The 21593-nt window shown below is 30.7% G+C and overlaps 2 protein-coding genes across 10 annotated transcripts in view; both read right to left on the bottom strand.

Annotated features, from left to right (window-relative positions):
* Positions 1–5249: 5249 nt before the first annotated feature.
* LOC129909733 (bcl-2-related ovarian killer protein homolog A-like) lies at positions 5250–6174 on the bottom strand (the record flags this gene model as incomplete). Its single annotated transcript, XM_055986807.1, has 3 exons — positions 5250–5517; positions 5601–5909; positions 5977–6174. Coding segments are annotated over 3 exons (672 nt in total), but the record flags the coding sequence as incomplete, so codon positions are not given.
* Positions 6175–9062: 2888 nt separating this feature from the next.
* The window catches only part of LOC129906663 (bcl-2-related ovarian killer protein homolog A-like), a 53833-nt gene continuing 41302 nt past the window's right edge, over positions 9063–21593 (bottom strand). For all 9 annotated transcript variants that reach the window (XM_055982522.1, XM_055982523.1, XM_055982527.1 and 6 more), the window contains 4 exons: positions 16981–17238; positions 9790–9936; positions 9414–9722; positions 9063–9330 (listed from right to left, as the gene is read on the bottom strand). In XM_055982522.1, the coding sequence (XP_055838497.1) occupies positions 9166–9330; positions 9414–9722; positions 9790–9936; positions 16981–17238 (879 nt within the window). In that variant the 3' untranslated portion in view covers positions 9063–9165. The remainder of the gene's footprint in view (positions 9331–9413; positions 9723–9789; positions 9937–16980; positions 17239–21593) is intronic.

Below are 21593 nucleotides of genomic sequence, written 5' to 3'. Positions count from 1 at the left end.
TACATTCTAAAAGTACGAAGATCCGAGGAAGCCTTGATGTTAAAAATACCATCTCCCAAAAAAATTGAACACGACCTACTCAGTTGGTATTTCCTTGTTCGAAGGAGAGACCCTGAGAACCCCTTAAAAGGCAGTATACAGTGTTGGACAAAGAATTAGCACATTCATAGGAGAAAAAATTAAATTGTATTTAGAAAACTTGTTTCTATTTCCATATGTAAATTTTTCTGTTAAAAACATTACTGACACATATAAGAATATTTTCCCAAAAAACAATCTTATAATTTTAATATCTCAAAGAAAAAAATTAAAAAAATACTAAAAATATCCATTTTTGTGTGGACACGCAATTAGCACATTTCAATAAAATTGCTTATTTATGATACTTAGCGTTACTAAAACTATATTTTTTTAATATAATTTTTTGGAAATCCGTTATTCTTTAAAACTGAGTTCAGTCTTCTTGGCAAGCTCTCGACTTAGGCCTCGCTCCGTTGCTTAGGCCTCAGTTATAGCTTTCAGTAAAATCCATCAGTAAAAATTGAAACATCAGGAATCTGAAATGTTTTACTGATGAGCGTTTATAGCAACTAGTAAATTTACGTCATTAAATTAAATGCTTATTTGACATTCGCTCCCCAAACAATTTTTTTACTAATCATTTTTACTGATCATTGCCTCAGTAATTTTTTTAATGATTCACCGGAACAGTAAAAATATGAAACGCCATCAGTAAAACGAAATGGAATTTTTTTTGGCATTTGGCAGTCAGCTGTTCAGTAAAATGAAATTTCGTCAGTAAAATTTATAAAATGGATTTGTGAATAAAATTTAACACAAAATGCAATGATTCTTTTGGAAAAAATTAGTGGAAATATGTTTTCAATTTATTTCATCAAAATTTTCCACAAAATATAAGATTAAAGTATTCAAAATAGCAAAACAAAATTTTTACTGATGGATTTTACTGATAGCTATAACTGAGCCCTTAGGTATTGAATAACAAGCATTCTATATCTCTTGCCACAAATCTGTTAAAATTTTCGGTTTTTGTTTTTCAATGCGTTCCTCAGCGTCATCCCATAAATTTTCTATCGGATTTAGACTGGGTGATTGAGCAGGCCACTTTAAAACATTTACTATATTGACCTCTAAGGCACTTTTCGCTAATTTTGAAGTGTGCTTAGGGTCATTTTCGTGTAGGAAGCGCCATTAAAGCCGCGAATTTTCTCCGGCATATGTAACGCTCTCGTGTGAAGGTTCAGGATAATATCTTTGTACAAGTTCTGATCCATTTTGGGGTTTATCTTCACTATTGGACCAGCACCGTGCCAAGAAAAGGCAGCCCACACCATCGCGTTTCCACCACCTTGCTTAAGGGCTTAGTTATAGCTACCAGTAAAATCCATCAGTAAAAATTTTGTTTTGCTGTTTTGAATACTTTAATCTTTTATTTTGAGGAAAATTTTGATGAAATAAATTGAAGACATATTTCCACTAATTTTTTCAAAAAGAATCAATGCATTTTGTATTAAATTTTATTCACAAATTCATTTTATAAATTTTACTGATGAAATTTCATTTTACTGAACAGTAAAATCCATCAGTAAAAATTTTGTTTTGCTGTTTTGAATACTTTAATCTTTTATTTTGAGGAAAATTTTGATGAAATAAATTGAAGACATATTTCCACTAATTTTTTCAAAAAGAATCAATGCATTTTGTATTAAATTTTATTCACAAATTCATTTTATAAATTTTACTGATGAAATTTCATTTTACTGACTGCCAAATGCCAAAAAAAATTCCATTTCGTTTTACTGATGGCGTTCCACTTTTTTAATGTTCCGGTACCATCATTAAAAAAATTACTGATGAAATCAACAGTAAAAAAATTGCTTGAGGCGAGAATGTCAAATAAATATTTAATTTAATGACGTAAATTTACTGATTGCTATAAACGCTCATCAGTAAAATATTTCAGATTCCTGATGTTTCAATTTTTACTGATGGATTTTACTCATAGCTATAACTGAGGCCTAACTTCTTTAATGGTGTACTTTATATCATCTTCCTTGTTTTGTGGACGCCACAAATGTGTTTTACCGCCCGATCCCATTCGACAGAACTTGGATTCATCGTTCTAAGGTACACCATAATCGAATAAATTGTTTTCACATTCGCTCGCAAGCATTTGCTTTCAATTTTGCGATTCTCGTTTTGTGAATAAAAACATTCAAATAATTTAGTATCGCCTCAAACCGTATAACAGTTTCAATTACAAAGTTCATACTGTCGGTAATCTTTGGTTCGTGTATTTGTTTAGAGTTTAATGAATTTGGTTCATACATTAGATTTGGTTTTCACTTTTTCATATTCACTTCGAAAGTTTTTGGGGTTTGTTTTTATTTTTTCACAGAACGAGGGAATCTCTTTCACACAGATGAAGTAATAGCGTTTTCGTTTGGTTGTCGTGGACTGTCCGGAATTCTTCCGAACGATTTTGAAACTGTTCGTTTGGCACTCAGCAATAGAAGTGTTTAATAGAAAGCCTTCACTACAATGACCTAAAAAGTGAAAAACTAGGAAATTTGAAAAAGTAAACATGTTTTATTTCTTTCTAGTGCTATTTGTTTTAGCAAAAAACTAGAAAAATTGTTTTTAGACCAAAAAAATAAGCTTTCTGTATCATTATTTTTAATTTTGTGGTCGGAAAAACTGTCACAAAATGAGTTTGAAAATGTTCACTTTTTGACTTTTTGCAAAAAGTGGCCGTTGTAGTTATACCTTAACAGTCAAACCCCATTTTGAATATTGTACAAGTTTTCTGAATTTGTGTAACATTACCTAAAAAGCTAGACTACAAAAATTGCAAAACAAAGTCATGTGAAAAGTGTGATCGTTATAGCTCAATAACTTCAATGTTTGAATCATTAAATTGGTTAAATATAACAACCTAATGGCTAATGATCAAAACAGACGTTCAGTTTTTTCCCTGCAGCAATATAAAATAACACGGCCGTGATGTCGATTTCTGTCAAAAAAAATTGATAACCTAGAAAAATATTTTTTATTTTTTTTTGTAAAAAAACGATTATATGCGGTGAAAATGGAAGAAATAATTAAATTAACAAAACAAGATGGCTATGTTTTTTTTTATGAATTCAATTAGTTCTTCCATTGAAGAAAATCAAAACGGACGTTATTTGAATTTTTGAATGATAGATTGTGTCAACTGCCAATATCAGTAATGCCAAATAGCAAGTATTTTGTATTTTTGTTGAAACTTGGCATGGAATTTAGAAATAGAGACATGATGCAGCTCTGCGCTGCTTGCAGATTTTTCTCCCATTAGAGCCCGTGTTATTTTATTTTGCTGCAGGGAAAAAACTGCACGTCTGTTTTGACCATAACTGAGCTAAAGCCATAGCTTTTATATTTATTGTTTTTGTTCACAGTACACATAAAAAGGTATACATATATATATTCCGAACTGACATTGGTCGCCAAATTGTCAAAAACATGACAATTTGGCGACCAATGTCAACTACCGAATTCTTAATTGTTTAAATTACCGACGAAAAACGCACAAAACCCGAAAAACCACGCACACAACTAATTTTTTAACATTTATTTAACATTTTCCCAGACGAAACATGCAGAAAATTTGTTATTTTTCAATTTATAATTTTTTCAAATGACTTTATAAATTAAAACAAAAACAAATTTCCTGTTTACTGCGATTGAAATATAAAAATTAAAGGCCGGCCTGACAGATTGGTGCCCATTTTTTGACAAACAAATTTTGACAATTTTCGGAATATATTACCTTATTATGTGTATTGTGGTTTTTGTTAACTATGCTAAGAAAAGTAGAATAAAAATGAATTACTTAGGCTTAGGCTGTGTGTGAATTGCGTTAAATAGTTAAATCCGTGTTAAATTTTTGTTTAAAATTTTTTCTGCCATGATACTCCTTTTTAATAAAAAAAAAAAAAAAAACAAAGCAAAACCATCTGCAAACAAAATTTAACTCAAATTTAACCAGGTCCCAGAGTCCAATAAATTTTTAACAGCTGAAATTTTTTTATTCACCTCAATAAAATTTTACACGGTGTTAACTATTTAACGCAATTCACACACGGCCTTACTTAATTACTTACTTTAGGTGTGTTTTTTATTACCACCGGTCTTAACTGGACAAAAAAAACACAGTCGGGGCTAAGCAATTTACATGTTAAATACAACAACACTTTAGCCCCTTGGGCTTAGTTGTTTAGGCTAGAGAATTCTCTGGGCTTAACTTTTTCAACAGATTTAAATCTGTGCTACCAAATCAAATTGTTCGTAAATTGTTTAGAATTTGTTTAAAAACATCAAAACTAATGTTTGGAATGACAATTATTATTTTAAATATTTATTTAATAGTTAGTTAAACTTTTTTTTTTTCAAAAACACACAAGAACACCCAAAAGCGAAAAATATAACAACATTATATTTTGTTTGTGTCAGCTGATTTCGGAACATTTAATATGCAGTGCGGCCAATTTTTCTCTCTAAGCCCCGAGGCGTTTTTTTTTTGTCCAGTTAAGCCCGGTGGTAATAAAAAACACACCTTTTATCAACCAAAGACTATATATGATGGGAATGGTGTTTGTATATAAAATAAAACACAATCTTTACCCTGTGAATACCTATAAGCTACAATACAGTGTACCTACAAGAAGAGTTATGCAATACAACCTAAGACAAAATTTGTCAAGATGGGGAAATTTTGTGTTCTCTCTAAAGTGCTCTCTTTTCTTCGTAAAATAACACATATTTTGAGATTGAGACCAAACTCAGGCCAAAAATAACCAAATATAACCAAATTCGGAAGTCTTAAACTGGGTGTGGAAACGACCTATTGTAAACTATCAAACTACCAACAATTTTTTTAAGAATAATTTTATTTTTATTTTTATAACATAAAACATTTTTTATTATTCAAAATGAATTATCTGGCATCATAAAAAAAAGTTTTAGTTTGTCTTGTAAATAAAACATCCACACTTGCGATATACATATATCGTTTTTGTAAAACAGTGTAATTGATAAATCAAAATCGACTGTTTTTGGAGCAAAATTAACGATTTTTGACTATCAACTATCTCGTTAGCCTATCCCACCCCAGAATAAGGATTAAAGATCAAAATCAAAAGTTTTAAATAAAAAATATAGGAAACAAAAAATAACAAAAAAAATCTACCTATACTTTTAAAAATTAGTTTACAAACATATTTATTAATCAAAATTATATTTTTAGAATCTGTACAGGTTCTTTATTAAAAAAAATCCTGACAAGAATTATATTCATCGTCCTGTTCCAGAATATTTCATTGGGAGTAGATAACATCCAAAAAAACGAATAATTATGATTACAACAAATAATGAAAAGACGCAGCCTACCAGGTAAGTAGTACGTTCTAGAAGGTAAAACTCGGAGCTTGTTGAATGCACATGTAAGTTAAGACCACTCTGCAAAATATAATAAATAAAATAATATATTGTATTAAATAATATAAATCATAAAAAGTCCAATAACATAGATATTTTCTTACCCATCCACCATTTTCATTAATCCAAGACACCAAATCATCTTCGATTACATCTGAAACAGCATCTACAAGTTTTGGTAAATAATCTAGATGTCCCTGTCGGACGCAATCTACAGCAAGACCTCCAGCAACAGCAAACAACGATATTATTTTACCCCAAGTAATTTCTATTCGGAAAAGTTCACGTGCTACAGCAGTTAATAGTATACCTACTGTTTCTGATGAGGAGAAATCGCCACTAGGTGAACGACAAATTTGCCTTGCAATTCCTGTGTAAACGCGGGGGTGCATTCTTTCTATATTATCTCCCAGCTTTAATTAAAAAAAAAAAAACAAATGAAAGTTCAAATAAACTTAAATACAAGCATTTATAACTTACTATCATTAGAGCAGGGAACACTTCGCGAACAACCGATATTGAAGATGTGCCCAATATACTTCTTATCCTTTGTAAACCAAGTTTTTTATTGAATAATCCAGAACGTCTTAGGCGTCGCTTAATGTATTGACCACAGAGACATTTGCCCTTAAGAAGTTTAAAAGACGCGTAAAATGTTAAGGCTTTCAATGTATAAAATCATGAAAGAATAATTTTAAAAAGAAAAGAAACTTTAACGGCCAATTTCTTCACATAAGTCCTAAGTCAGCTTAGTACCCGGTCTAGCTAGACCAGGTACTAGCACTAGTACTCGGTCCTAAGGAAAAGTTAGGACCCGAACATAAATTCACAACGCAGTCTTATGTCGTTTTCCAAAATTATGGGAGTGAATCACTCCTTTTTCGTGCAATTTTGGAATTTGTTCACGAAGAATTTGACAAGTGGAGTGATTTGACGTTTGCTTTGCATGTGTTTGTAATACGAAATAATGAATAAAATAATAACACAATCTTTTAAATTCACTTTATGTGATTTTTTACAATACTTTATTGATTTTTTTTTGTAAATAAATATAATTTCCTTCACAAAAAAAAGTTAAAACAACCACCCAACAATTTGACAAGCAGTCCATGAAGTCAAATGTAGAAGTATTGGTAATCACTCCGTCACTCCTTCAAAATATTGCGAGTGAAGAATTTACTCCAAAAATTCACTCCATTTTCAATTTTGGAATTTAAAATCACTCCTTTTGGAGTGATTATATAGCTAGGAGTGTCACTCCTTGAATTTTGGAAAACGACATTATGTCCAAAATGCGGATGTTTGTTCATAATGTACATTCATATCTAAATAAAAATACCGTTTTTGAAAAACTGCGGCTTTATTGTTTTTGTGCAGTTTTTTTTTATAGCAGTCATAGGACGAACAGAATGAAGACAAGTTTGATCTTCAATACTATTTGTAAATAGAATCCTTTTGCAAATACATTTTTTGGAAATTGGAAGATGGTTTTCACACGGCCATCACGAATTCTAAAACCTGTCCTCTTCCCGTAAAATGGTACCGAAAGGTGATATTTTGAGTGAATATTGTATGTAGGTGACTCCATTTATATTTATACTTAACAATGGTTTTCCTATCAGAAATGGAGTGGCAACGATTTTTTTTTTCATAATAATTTATTCAAAAGTTGCTTTGTCGTTATTATTCATGAATTATATTTAATGCAAAAAATCGGTTATTATGTTTTTGAAAATAAAAACAAAATCATCCAAATCATTAAAATCAATAGAAACGCATTTGTCAAGCGCAACAACACCCAAGAAATTAAGAAATCTGCCAGATATCTCTTAAAAATAATTAAATCCATTGCTTTCATTGAAGTACTAACCGCTAGACTACCGATTTTGAGGTCCTAATAAATACCGAGTCCTAACTAATAATACGCACACAACTAATTTTTTAACATTTATTTAACATTTTCCCAGACGAAACATGCAGAAAATTTGTTATTTTTCAATTTATAATTTTTTCAAATGACTTTATAAATTAAAACAAAAACAAATTTCCTGTTTACTGCGATTGAAATATAAAAATTAAAGGCCGGCCTGACAGATTGGTGCCCATTTTTTGACAAACAAATTTTGACAATTTTCGGAATATATTACCTTATTATGTGTATTGTGGTTTTTGTTAACTATGCTAAGAAAAGTAGAATAAAAATGAATTACTTAGGCTTAGGCTGTGTGTGAATTGCGTTAAATAGTTAAATCCGTGTTAAATTTTTGTTTAAAATTTTTTCTGCCATGATACTCCTTTTTAATAAAAAAAAAAAAAAAACAAAGCAAAACCATCTGCAAACAAAATTTAACTCAAATTTAACCAGGTCCCAGAGTCCAATAAATTTTTAACAGCTGAAATTTTTTTATTCACCTCAATAAAATTTTACACGGTGTTAACTATTTAACGCAATTCACACACGGCCTTACTTAATTACTTACTTTAGGTGTGTTTTTTATTACCACCGGTCTTAACTGGACAAAAAAAACACAGTCGGGGCTAAGCAATTTACATGTTAAATACAACAACACTTTAGCCCCTTGGGCTTAGTTGTTTAGGCTAGAGAATTCTCTGGGCTTAACTTTTTCAACAGATTTAAATCTGTGCTACCAAATCAAATTGTTCGTAAATTGTTTAGAATTTGTTTAAAAACATCAAAACTAATGTTTGGAATGACAATTATTATTTTAAATATTTATTTAATAGTTAGTTAAACTTTTTTTTTTTCAAAAACACACAAGAACACCCAAAAGCGAAAAATATAACAACATTATATTTTGTTTGTGTCAGCTGATTTCGGAACATTTAATATGCAGTGCGGCCAATTTTTCTCTCTAAGCCCCGAGGCGTTTTTTTTTTGTCCAGTTAAGCCCGGTGGTAATAAAAAACACACCTTTTATCAACCAAAGACTATATATGATGGGAATGGTGTTTGTATATAAAATAAAACACAATCTTTACCCTGTGAATACCTATAAGCTACAATACAGTGTACCTACAAGAAGAGTTATGCAATACAACCTAAGACAAAATTTGTCAAGATGGGGAAATTTTGTGTTCTCTCTAAAGTGCTCTCTTTTCTTCGTAAAATAACACATATTTTGAGATTGAGACCAAACTCAGGCCAAAAATAACCAAATATAACCAAATTCGGAAGTCTTAAACTGGGTGTGGAAACGACCTATTGTAAACTATCAAACTACCAACAATTTTTTTAAGAATAATTTTATTTTTATTTTTATAACATAAAACATTTTTTATTATTCAAAATGAATTATCTGGCATCATAAAAAAAAGTTTTAGTTTGTCTTGTAAATAAAACATCCACACTTGCGATATACATATATCGTTTTTGTAAAACAGTGTAATTGATAAATCAAAATCGACTGTTTTTGGAGCAAAATTAACGATTTTTGACTATCAACTATCTCGTTAGCCTATCCCACCCCAGAATAAGGATTAAAGATCAAAATCAAAAGTTTTAAATAAAAAATATAGGAAACAAAAAATAACAAAAAAAATCTACCTATACTTTTAAAAATTAGTTTACAAACATATTTATTAATCAAAATTATATTTTTAGAATCTGTACAGGTTCTTTATTAAAAAAAATCCTGACAAGAATTATATTCATCGTCCTGTTCCAGAATATTTCATTGGGAGTAGATAACATCCAAAAAAACGAATAATTATGATTACAACAAATAATGAAAAGACGCAGCCTACCAGGTAAGTAGTACGTTCTAGAAGGTAAAACTCGGAGCTTGTTGAATGCACATGTAAGTTAAGACCACTCTGCAAAATATAATAAATAAAATAATATATTGTATTAAATAATATAAATCATAAAAAGTCCAATAACATAGATATTTTCTTACCCATCCACCATTTTCATTAATCCAAGACACCAAATCATCTTCGATTACATCTGAAACAGCATCTACAAGTTTTGGTAAATAATCTAGATGTCCCTGTCGGACGCAATCTACAGCAAGACCTCCAGCAACAGCAAACAACGATATTATTTTACCCCAAGTAATTTCTATTCGGAAAAGTTCACGTGCTACAGCAGTTAATAGTATACCTACTGTTTCTGATGAGGAGAAATCGCCACTAGGTGAACGACAAATTTGCCTTGCAATTCCTGTGTAAACGCGGGGGTGCATTCTTTCTATATTATCTCCCAGCTTTAATTAAAAAAAAAAAAACAAATGAAAGTTCAAATAAACTTAAATACAAGCATTTATAACTTACTATCATTAGAGCAGGGAACACTTCGCGAACAACCGATATTGAAGATGTGCCCAATATACTTCTTATCCTTTGTAAACCAAGTTTTTTATTGAATAATCCAGAACGTCTTAGGCGTCGCTTAATGTATTGACCACAGAGACATTTGCCCTTAAGAAGTTTAAAAGACGCGTAAAATGTTAAGGCTTTCAATGTATAAAATCATGAAAGAATAATTTTAAAAAGAAAAGAAACTTTAACGGCCAATTTCTTCACATAAGTCCTAAGTCAGCTTAGTACCCGGTCTAGCTAGACCAGGTACTAGCACTAGTACTCGGTCCTAAGGAAAAGTTAGGACCCGAACATAAATTCACAACGCAGTCTTATGTCGTTTTCCAAAATTATGGGAGTGAATCACTCCTTTTTCGTGCAATTTTGGAATTTGTTCACGAAGAATTTGACAAGTGGAGTGATTTGACGTTTGCTTTGCATGTGTTTGTAATACGAAATAATGAATAAAATAATAACACAATCTTTTAAATTCACTTTATGTGATTTTTTACAATACTTTATTGATTTTTTTTTGTAAATAAATATAATTTCCTTCACAAAAAAAAGTTAAAACAACCACCCAACAATTTGACAAGCAGTCCATGAAGTCAAATGTAGAAGTATTGGTAATCACTCCGTCACTCCTTCAAAATATTGCGAGTGAAGAATTTACTCCAAAAATTCACTCCATTTTCAATTTTGGAATTTAAAATCACTCCTTTTGGAGTGATTATATAGCTAGGAGTGTCACTCCTTGAATTTTGGAAAACGACATTATGTCCAAAATGCGGATGTTTGTTCATAATGTACATTCATATCTAAATAAAAATACCGTTTTTGAAAAACTGCGGCTTTATTGTTTTTGTGCAGTTTTTTTTTATAGCAGTCATAGGACGAACAGAATGAAGACAAGTTTGATCTTCAATACTATTTGTAAATAGAATCCTTTTGCAAATACATTTTTTGGAAATTGGAAGATGGTTTTCACACGGCCATCACGAATTCTAAAACCTGTCCTCTTCCCGTAAAATGGTACCGAAAGGTGATATTTTGAGTGAATATTGTATGTAGGTGACTCCATTTATATTTATACTTAACAATGGTTTTCCTATCAGAAATGGAGTGGCAACGATTTTTTTTTTCATAATAATTTATTCAAAAGTTGCTTTGTCGTTATTATTCATGAATTATATTTAATGCAAAAAATCGGTTATTATGTTTTTGAAAATAAAAACAAAATCATCCAAATCATTAAAATCAATAGAAACGCATTTGTCAAGCGCAACAACACCCAAGAAATTAAGAAATCTGCCAGATATCTCTTAAAAATAATTAAATCCATTGCTTTCATTGAAGTACTAACCGCTAGACTACCGATTTTGAGGTCCTAATAAATACCGAGTCCTAACTAATACTTGGTACCAATTTGACAGTACTAAGGCTTAGGACTTTTGTGAAGAACTCACTTGGTACCGATCTGAGTACTAACGATTGGTATAATAACCAGGTATTAGTCGATTTTGAGGAGCTAGCTAGGACCAGGTCCTAACTAGTACTCGGTCCTAAATTGACAGTTTTAGGACCTAGTACTTGGGTGAAGAAATGAGTTGGTACTGATTTGAGTACTAACTTTAGGACTAGGACCGGTATTAGCGTTAGGACTCTGTGAAGAAATCGGCCGTAAAAGAAATGTTAAAAACATAGCTTTGTTTTTTTCGTTTACATAAATTTCATTTTTTTATTTATTAGAATGGTTATTTAGTTCTTAATAGAAAAACAAAAAAGAAATATTGGGTGAGTGGAAGTTAACGGTTCTTTTTACTCCTTCTTGTCTCTGATGTAAGAAAAATGGGATCGGGTCAAAATTCTGGCTTCAAAATTCTGCTTTTCAAAATTCTGCTTTTTCAGCGAAAATTCTGTTTTTCAAAATTCTGCTTTTTTTTTATTCTGTTTTTCAAAATTCTGCTTTTTAAAATTCTGCTTTTCAAAATTCTGCCAGCATTATATTTGAACAAAAAAATTCTGCTAATTCTGTTTTTTTTTTTTATAGCATATGCGCTGGCTAAAGAAAAATACACCTCATTAATGTAATTCAACATTGGTACTTTCCTAAATTTTTTTATTTAAGTGTCGCAAATATTTTTTTAAATGCATATACTGACTTTCTTTCAAATAAAATATGTATACTAATTGGAACCGATGTTGTACATTCCTTTTCTTATTCAAAATTTGAATATTCATCTTTATTTGATAAATTAATAAATTTTTAGTTATTTTCGGAAATGTTTAATATTAAAAACCTTTTCTTAATATTTTCAAATTTATTCATTTATAAAACAAAAATTAATTCGCATTTAAAAAATGACAAATTATGTAGGTAAGTAATCAAATAAGCAGATAATTTTTCAAAAAGATGATTTTACAGAATTCTGCAAAAAATTAAAAAAGGGTTTGGAAAATGTTAAAAAGCGCGCGCTTTTTAACATTTTCCAAACCCTTTTTTAATTTTTTGCAGAATTTTGAAAAGCAGAATTATGAAAAGCAGAATTTTGAAAAACAGAATTTTGAAAAACAGTATTTTGAAAAGCAGAATATGGAAAGCAGAATTTTGTAAAGCAGAATTTTGAAAGCAGAATTTTGACAAAAGAATTTTGACCCTGGCAGAATTTTGACCCCAACCCAAGAAAAATGACAGTTTTTTTTGGTTCACATGATTAGGCGCACACCTTAAATTAGTTAGTTTGGCGAGATCTATTGCGCTGATTTGATTCAATTTGGAAGATTAAGCATCAAGAAGTTATTTTTTAGTGGTTTTTATTCAAAATCTGTTAAAAAAAAGTTCTGAGTGCGAAAGAATAAGGGAAAAATAACGCGTTGGACTAGAAAGGTTTTTTCATAAGCACTATTGCCAAAAGAATAGGATAAAGTGATCATTTCGAGAGAAATTATTTTGAAAACAGTGCCTCCTATGAAAAACACTTCAAGGGAGGAACAATAGAAGCTTTAACACCTCAGGAAAAATGAAAATTTATGAAAAAAAAGCGTCGGAAACAGCTCTATACCCGAGCAAAATTAAAGAAAAAGCTGGGATCACGGCAAGAACATCAACTTTTCGGTGAACTTTTTTGAATGCTGAACATCCTAGATTAAAATAAAACTTAAAAATAGTCTTTAAAAACGCTGTTTGAAAAAAAGAGCGGTTTGAAACGAAAACCAAATCGAATGTAATATTAAATGGCTCTAAAACCATTACTCCTGCTTTTCTTGAATGGTGAAGTGTCAAAAACTTTTCCTCCTTGTGACAATCGTGAGATCCATCCATGAGAACAATTCAAATTAAACTCTTTTTCATTAGAAAAAAACACATTTCGCCAATTTAAAAAGCTTCAAAAACTTGTTTCCCACGTTATGTGAAGACGTGCAATCTCCATCAGCTGTTTCTTTCAAATTGTGTTTTTTAAAAACTATTTTTAAGTTTTATTTTAATCTAGGATGTTCAGCATTCAAAAAGTTCACCGAAAAGTTGATGTTCTTGACGTTATCTCAGGTTTTTCTTTAATTTTGCTCGGGGATAGAGCTGTTTTCGACACTTTTTTCATAAATTTTCTTTTTTCCTGAGATTTTAAAGCTTCTATTGTTCCTCCCTTGAAGTGTTTTTCATAGGAGGCACAATTTTTAAAATAATTCCTCTCGAAATGGTCACTTTATCCTATTCTTTTGGCAATGGTGCTTATGGAAAAACCTTTCTAGTCCAATGCGTTATTTTTCCCTTGTTCTTTCGCACTCAGAACTTTTTTTAACAGATTTTGAATAAAAACCACTAAAAAATAACTTCTTGATGCTTAATCTTCCAAATTGAATCAAATCAGCGCAATAGATCTCGCCAAACTTACTAAATTAAGGTGTGCGCCTAATCATGTGAACCAAAAAAAACTGCGCTTTTTCTTACATCAGAGACAAGAAGGAGTAAAAAGAACCGTTAACTTCCACTCACCCACCATTTAGTTTTGTTTTTTCTATGTAGAACTACATAAATAACCATTCTAATAAATACAATTTTTTTGGTTATTCTTGCACAAACACAAAAAAAATGAAATTTATATAAACAAAAATCGGTGCGTCTAACCATGTGAACAGCACTGTATACGTACAGTCCTGCTAAAATCTAACAGTTAACACACATCCTATTTGTGGTAATCGCCCATATTTTCGTTGAATTTTCACCAAATATCTTTTGACTATCCTAGAAACTTGAAAATTAGTAGAATGTTAGAGCTGGTAGTTTATACAAATGACAAAATTTTAGATTTAATAAATTTATTATATTTAAAAATTTTAGCCAGGGGGCATGGTAACCGCCCATTTCCACGGAATTTTCTTCAAATATTTTAGAGCACTTTTGATAAAATCTTATATAGCTTGGTAGAATCTTATACAAAAAATAGGTAACTTTATTAAAAATACATTCTCTCTAATCAGACGGCGCGGCGTGGTCCCCACCCTTAGATATTCGAAATATGTAAAAGAGTGGGACCTCATACAACCAAAATTAACAGAATTAGGAAATATCGAAAGCTTGAAATTTTCTAGAATAACCAAATAATGTCTACAGATTTTAAATTTTACAGCAATAATTTGCAAAAAGTAGTGAAATCACAACCAAAACATAACTGTTTAAAAAAGGAGCCAAGTTCTTCTATGTTGAAAATATGCTGGTACAAAAAGTACTGAGAGGTTAAAGTGTACCAAGTTTGGTTTTAAATTTGTATCAATTAAATTTTACTTGAAAATTTTTCAAATAACCTTAAAAATCGTTAATTAAAAGAAAACTTGTCAAGTGCATTGGAATTCTCGTTCTTCGTGTTTGTATTTTCTTGTCATTGATGTATCTTTCTAGTGTACATTATTACTAAGATGTGGAAAATGGAATTGCGTTAAAATTTTGGTTAAAATGTGACGTTCGGTTAAATTTTACACTAGCGTGGTGAATAAAATGAATTAAAATTTACCCAGCTGCGGAGCAAGGTAAAATTTGACACTAGTGGTTAAAATTTGACGTTTCTCAAGATAGAAAGCTCAAGATAGATTTGTAATTATTTTTGTTATAATGCGTTGATATTTTAAGAAATGTAAAAGTATTAATACAAATACAAAGTACTTCCTCAAATTATTTCATCTTGAGAAATTGAAAATGTACGAATTGGTAGTTTGATTTTTATTTTTTATATTTCTATTTTGTTAGCAGCTGGTGAACTATGAATAAGTGTTCGAAGACTGAATTAAAAAATTTGTTTTTGATCGTAATGAAGTGGGAATTTATCGATAAAAATAAAATAAAGTATGTGAAATTAATGTCGTATTCGATTGGTTTCACTCAAGAATTCACTCATTCTGAAATCGAATGGAACAGGTCAAGTCGCTTCCACTCAATTCTGTTTCTTTATTTTGTGTTTGTGAAATTTCAAATGTCAAATATTGATATTATTTTTTTTTTTCAAACGAAAAAAATATAAAAATTATAAATCTGAAGACGAAGGAAGAAGAAAATGTTTAAAAAAGATCATTCCACTGCATTAAGGTACCCATTTTAATCTTTTTATTAATTTTAATTTAATTTGAATTTTTGAATGACAACAAAAAAAGAATGATTGAGTATTTTTTTGTTGACATTTTAGTGTTCATGTATTAGTGCTTCTGATTTTTGTCGTTTTCGATTGGCTCTCCGGAAGCGTCCGGAATCATTCAGAAGACTTCTGAAACCGTTTTATTGGCATGAAAATGACAGCCAGAACGCTTCTCAGAAGAGAAATTCTCTTCTTGATTTCAAATCAGAATCAAATCAAGAAGCACTAATACATGAATACTCACATGTCAAAGATACACTCAATCATTGTTTATTATTATTTTTCATTCAAATTTTTTTCGTTTTCTGAAATTAATTTGTTTATTTATTTTTAAACTAATAAATTAAGCTTTTAAAATATTTTGCAAAACGAATTCCCGATTAATTTGTTGAATATTAGGTACTATTTTCTTCACATATTAATTATTTTTCAAGTCTTATGCCATATTTGACATTTTAAATTTCACAGAAAAACAAACACAAACACAAAAAAAAAAATAGAATTGAGTGGAAGTAATTCAAACTGTTTTATTGGATTTCAGAATGAGTGAATCCTTGAGTGATTCCAATCGAAAACGACATTTAAATCGAGAAGAGAATTTCTCTTCTGAGAAGCGTTCTGTCTGTCAGTTTTCGGAAGGCTTCTGAATGATTCCGGACGCTCCCGGAGAGCCAATCGAAAACGCCATAAAAATTTCTTACATTTTGATTCTAGAATATTTAACTTTATATATTTTCAGCTGGGTTTTGTAAAAAAAAAATAATCAATTGAATATAAGAATAATTTTGTTTTATCTTGAGGGAATTTTAATCAAAGTAGTGCCAAGAAACACATTTTAACCCAATTCGGACAGCAAAAAAATAAATTTGATCACTTTTTTAACCAAACGTCAAAATTTAATCGTGGTAGAAAATTTAACCAACATTTTAACGCAATTGGCACACGGCCTTAGAAACAGTTTAGTAAAGAATAATAATGGGAACAGAGAGTTCAACAAGAGCGGAAGACGAGACTGAGAATAGTTTAGAAGAATTAAAAGATGTGATGAGAAAATTTGAAGAATAAAAAATATTGGGAATGGATTGTACCTATACCAAATGAGGCGCTCATGCTATCGATATTAAGAACGTTATACACGGCGTTTTCAGCGGAGAGGTTTGAAGAAGAAGTAGATAAAATACTCATACTCATGCCATATCACGTCAGGTTTTTGAGATATCCTCAAAAAATGTCAGATAAGAACTTTTTTTTTGAGTTTAGACATTTTTTTGATACGGCAAAATAGACTTCGGATTCGGTTTAAGCAACCCAAAAACTATATGAAAAATCTAGTCGCAACTCCAGATAAGAAATTTTGTTTTTTTGGTTTTGACATTTTTTTGAGGATATCTCAGAAACCTGACGTGATAGGGCAAAATTGTCTTCGAATCTGGATTCAGCGATCCAAAAACTATATGAATAACATATTCGCACATCCAGGTCGCAACCCCAGACCAGAACTTTTATATTTTTTTGTGTGGCTGTGTAATTATTTACCTACCTGTGTTATAATTTCTTGAGATGAGATTTGGGCAGCTTTCCATCCTATCGTATATGAAAGTTTACGGGTAACGACATCGCTTACGTTACTCAAACGTCTTCGAGTGCTTGTAGGGCTTATTTCTAGCAAAGATGCTGAATGTAATGTTGCAGGAAAGCTGAACTTTCTACGACTTTGTTTTTGTATTAGTGCCAATCTTTCTCTTTGGATGGGTCCATTAAGCTCATGGATGGACATTGAAAATGCGTTTATATTTACCTGATATGAAAATAATGATTGCATTAGATTATTGAAATATTAACTCATTAACATATTCTATTTGGAAGAAAAATCCGTACAATAGGAACTGTGTAGGTAGGTAACAGAATTTAATGAAATTTTGCACACATATTTCAAAAACACATGTTTAGGTATACATAATGTTGGTTTATTAAGTCCATTTAAATAAAACCACATTCTTTATTTAAGTTAAGTAAATTATTTTTTTTTTTTAACGTCTTTTAACAGGAAACAAATAAACGAAATAATGTTGTTAACAATTCAAATAATAAGCGTCGATTAACTTAATAACTGGAACAATCTTACGTACTAACTAAATGAACAGAATACAGACATACGTTCTTAATTTACGATATCACTCGACCCAACTTTATCTTCGCAGAGAGAGATATTGCTGAGTAGAGCGATTGAGTTTCATAATTTTAATTGCACGAAAAGTGGATAGGTAGGTATCTATTGAATGGATGGTTGTCACGCTTTATGTTACATTATTATGTGACAATATCAAATATAAAAAATAATAAAGTAAATATTTAAATAAATGAGTAGGTACACATAAATAATTATAGCCCAGTTTCTTCTACAGCTCAGAAAAAAAGTTTCATAAAATAGTAAAATGTTTTTTTCTCGGAGACAGTTAATTCTGCAATAAGCCCAAAAAATTAAATTATTCGTTGAGAACTTAAGTTTACAATTTGTAAATAATTTGTAATGGAAACCCAAAATAAAATGCCCATTGGGCCATATTCATTGTCATAGACACTTCTAAGCTACTTCTAATAAGAAAGACTGGAATTTATCCTTTTCAAATAACATTGGATAAACCGCATATTCTAAGATAAATTGGGGTCTAAAAACGACTATGAATACGCCCCATTGTTTAAAATGCCAGCAATGTCACTTTGCAATGGATCTGGTGGAATAGATGACTGCTTTAATTTTTAATATAGTAGTCAGCAGAGGCAAACTGTTGTCATTCAATCATTATATTTGACAAAAGTGTTACTATTTCTAATCCGTATATTTGTCTTCGGATTAAATTAAAATGTTATATGATGTTATATGATTTTATAGTTTAAATTATTTCTCTCTACGTTACCTTTAAATTATTTTATAGATTACACTGGTCAACAAAATTGAACGTTTTTTTGCCACAAGAACCAAGATATAGTTTGTTTTTTTAGAGGTTTTTGATGTGGTGAACTCGAATCTGAAGTCAGAAAAAATTTGATTGGCCTACGTTTTTGAAATATTACCGTTATAAAACGTCATTTTGGCTGTTTTCGAGGTTCTGTTTTTAATTGGGGTAATTCATTATAAGCAAATTTGTAACGGTGATTATAAAAACAGATATTTTTCTTTCAAAAATTGTTTACTGTACAGATAAGATAGGACGTTTACATCTCATTCTGCATCATGTTTAACGCATAAGTCTATCACAACAAAAAGCTCACACAGCGATTCCGCACTTAGCATACAAATGTTTCAAGTTTGATCGAAATAGTTCCAGCGTTACCCCTTTGTTGGTAGAATTGCGCAATAACAAATTTTTAAAAGAAAGAAAAATAGATTTATCTTTTTTCACACCTTCAAGATGTTATAAAGTAACTTTTTGCAATTTACTTATTGAAGAAACATCCCGACGCGACACGCCTGCCAAATGATTTTCCCTGAAAGTCCATTGCGGCGGATGTTTAAATGTTAGCATTAATTGTTTTCCAAACAAACGAAAAACAACCACACTTATGTCTTTTTTTTCGTATTAAAAGCTTAAAAAAAGCATTAATCCTGAAAGCTCTTTTACAAAAACAATAGAAAAAGCGAGTGTTTTCTGAAGGAAGTTTACCAATGGTAACACTTATGTACTGTGAATATTTTTCATACACACCCTTGTTGATGTTGATTGAGTTTCAGTTTGTCATAGAGCTTTGTCAATCGTTCATTTTAAAAGATTCAATCGTTCATATGTCGTTCAGTTCAATGATTCGTTCTTTTCAATCGTTCATTTTTTCAATCCTTTGGGTGTCTTTTCTTTTGGTTTCAAATAAATTATTATTTTTTCTTTTATTTATCTATTTCAAAGTAGGACATGACTCTTATGAAGTTTTGCAAGCCTTTAAATCGATTTAGATGTAGAACTTAAATTAACTTAAAACTCAGTTCAATGATTCGTTCTTTTCAATCTTTCATTTTTTTCAATCATTTTGCATTGTCTTCTTTTTGGTTTCAAATAAACTCATTTTTTTATTTTATTTTTTTATTTCAAAGTGGGACATGAGTCTTATGAAGTTTTGCAAGTCTTTAAATCGATTTAGAGGTTTGAATTTAAATTAACTAAAAACTCAGTTCAATGATTCGTTCTTTTCAATCGTTCATTTTTTCAATCATTTTGGATGTTTTTCTTTTTGGTTTCAAATAAAATAATTTTTGTATTTCTTTGTTTATTTTTGTTGAAACATTACGTTCCCTTTCGTTCACTCTGATTTTTATTTTTCTTGCCTTTGAACGAGATTCAAAAATGATTGTATCTCTAATAATCTGGTAATTGCAATCAATCAATCTTTTTGGTTAACGATTCAAAAAGAACGAATCAATCGCGATTGACACAGCTCTAGCTCTGCCACCGATCGTATTTCAGATATGTATGTCATAGGTATAGGAGGATGTACGTCGCTTAATAAAGAAATTACAACAACAATGCCATGGCAAGTCTGTTGTTTTCTTATGTATTTCATTGGCATATTTTTAAGTGTGTACTTTTGTGAAATCGTTTGGTCCCACAAGGCCTGTACTGACAATTTTTGTTCGACAGAGTATAGGGGTTTTTAGGTTGCTAAACTCAAATCCGCAATCAGAAAAATTTTATTAGCCTCCGTTCTTGAAATATAACCGTTATAAGATTTGTTTGCATTTTATAACAGATGATTGCGTATTCGAGTTGAGGAACACAAAAACCTCTAGAAAAGTATATTTTGGTTCTTGTGGTAAAAAAAGTTTAATTTGGTTGGCCAATGCTGTTTCTGAGTCAAAGACCGCTACTTAAATTTTAAATAACTCGGGCAGTAAAAGAGATGTCGGAAAGATTTAAACATTTTTTTTACAGAATAAAACCAGTTCTTATGAAACCGTTACAAATTTATTTATAATGAATTACCCCACATTAAAACATAACCTCGAAAACAGCCAAAATGAAGTTTTTTGTCATTTTCTAACGGTAATATTTCAAAAACGGAGGCCAATAAAAATTTTCTAACTTCAGATTCGAGTTCAGCACAAAAACCTATAGAAAAGTATATTTTGGTTCTTGTGGCAAAAACCTTGTTGACCAGTGTTATTTAATACCTACATTTTTATTTTTACCTGTAGCTGCCGCTGCAGCCACCTGCAGACACAGATATGATGTAGCATGTAGGTAAATAATAATTGTTGTTGCACACCTTGCAATATATATCCACATATTAAATATAAAAACAAATTTTGTTTTTATGTTTTCATTAAAAGGAAACCCAGTTCATCAAAACTTTATCTTTGAAATCTAGCATGGACCTGACATAATTTCAATAAAGTGCTGAATATTTCGATATTGTACTTAAATCAAACACACATTTATAAATTGAAATAAACTACACGAAATAACTATCAAGAATGGCAGATTGAAATGAATTGTTCATATATTGTCGACTTCAATTTATTACAGAAATGGACAACGGCGTATACAAGGTGGGGGTCACGGGGTCACTTTATAACATGCCAAACGACCAAGCAGATCTGGGTCAAATCGTCGCATATGTTGCTCTTTGAATTCGTACTTCTTGATTTGGATAATTTTTTTCTCCTCGTCCATATATGCATGCTAATTTGTATTTGAATCGACATCGTTCACAGAAATTTGTGATCTTTTGTAGAAACGATTATTTTCACGGCGCATTTCTACAAGCTCCCCGAGTAAAAACAGAAATTTAATTTTTAAAGAAAACAAATCATGAGCGCCGCAGCACCACCGCCGTTTGCAGGAATTTTCGCCGCACCCACCGCCGCACCACGACTGCAGCACGTCCGCACTATTTCATTTTGAATGAAAAATTCAGTGCACGACCGCCGCACCACGACTGCAGCTCTATTTCATTTTGTATGAAAAATTCGCCGCACCATGATACATAATTTTGGAATTTTTAAAAATAAAAAAAAAAACTACCGACGAGAAGGAGATTCGAACCCGAGCACTTTCAATTAGATGTCCAACGCTTTAACCACTCGACCACCAAGTCATGTTTGCATGAACTGGCAATTTGTTACTTAAGGCAAAATAACATTGAAGACTTAAACATTTGTAT

Source organism: Episyrphus balteatus, chromosome 1 (assembly GCF_945859705.1).
Source record: "Episyrphus balteatus chromosome 1, idEpiBalt1.1, whole genome shotgun sequence".
In the NCBI taxonomy this organism is placed as follows: domain Eukaryota; kingdom Metazoa; phylum Arthropoda; class Insecta; order Diptera; family Syrphidae; genus Episyrphus; species Episyrphus balteatus.
The sequence above is the reverse complement of the archived record's forward strand: the minus strand, read 5'-3'. Positions and strand labels throughout refer to the sequence as shown.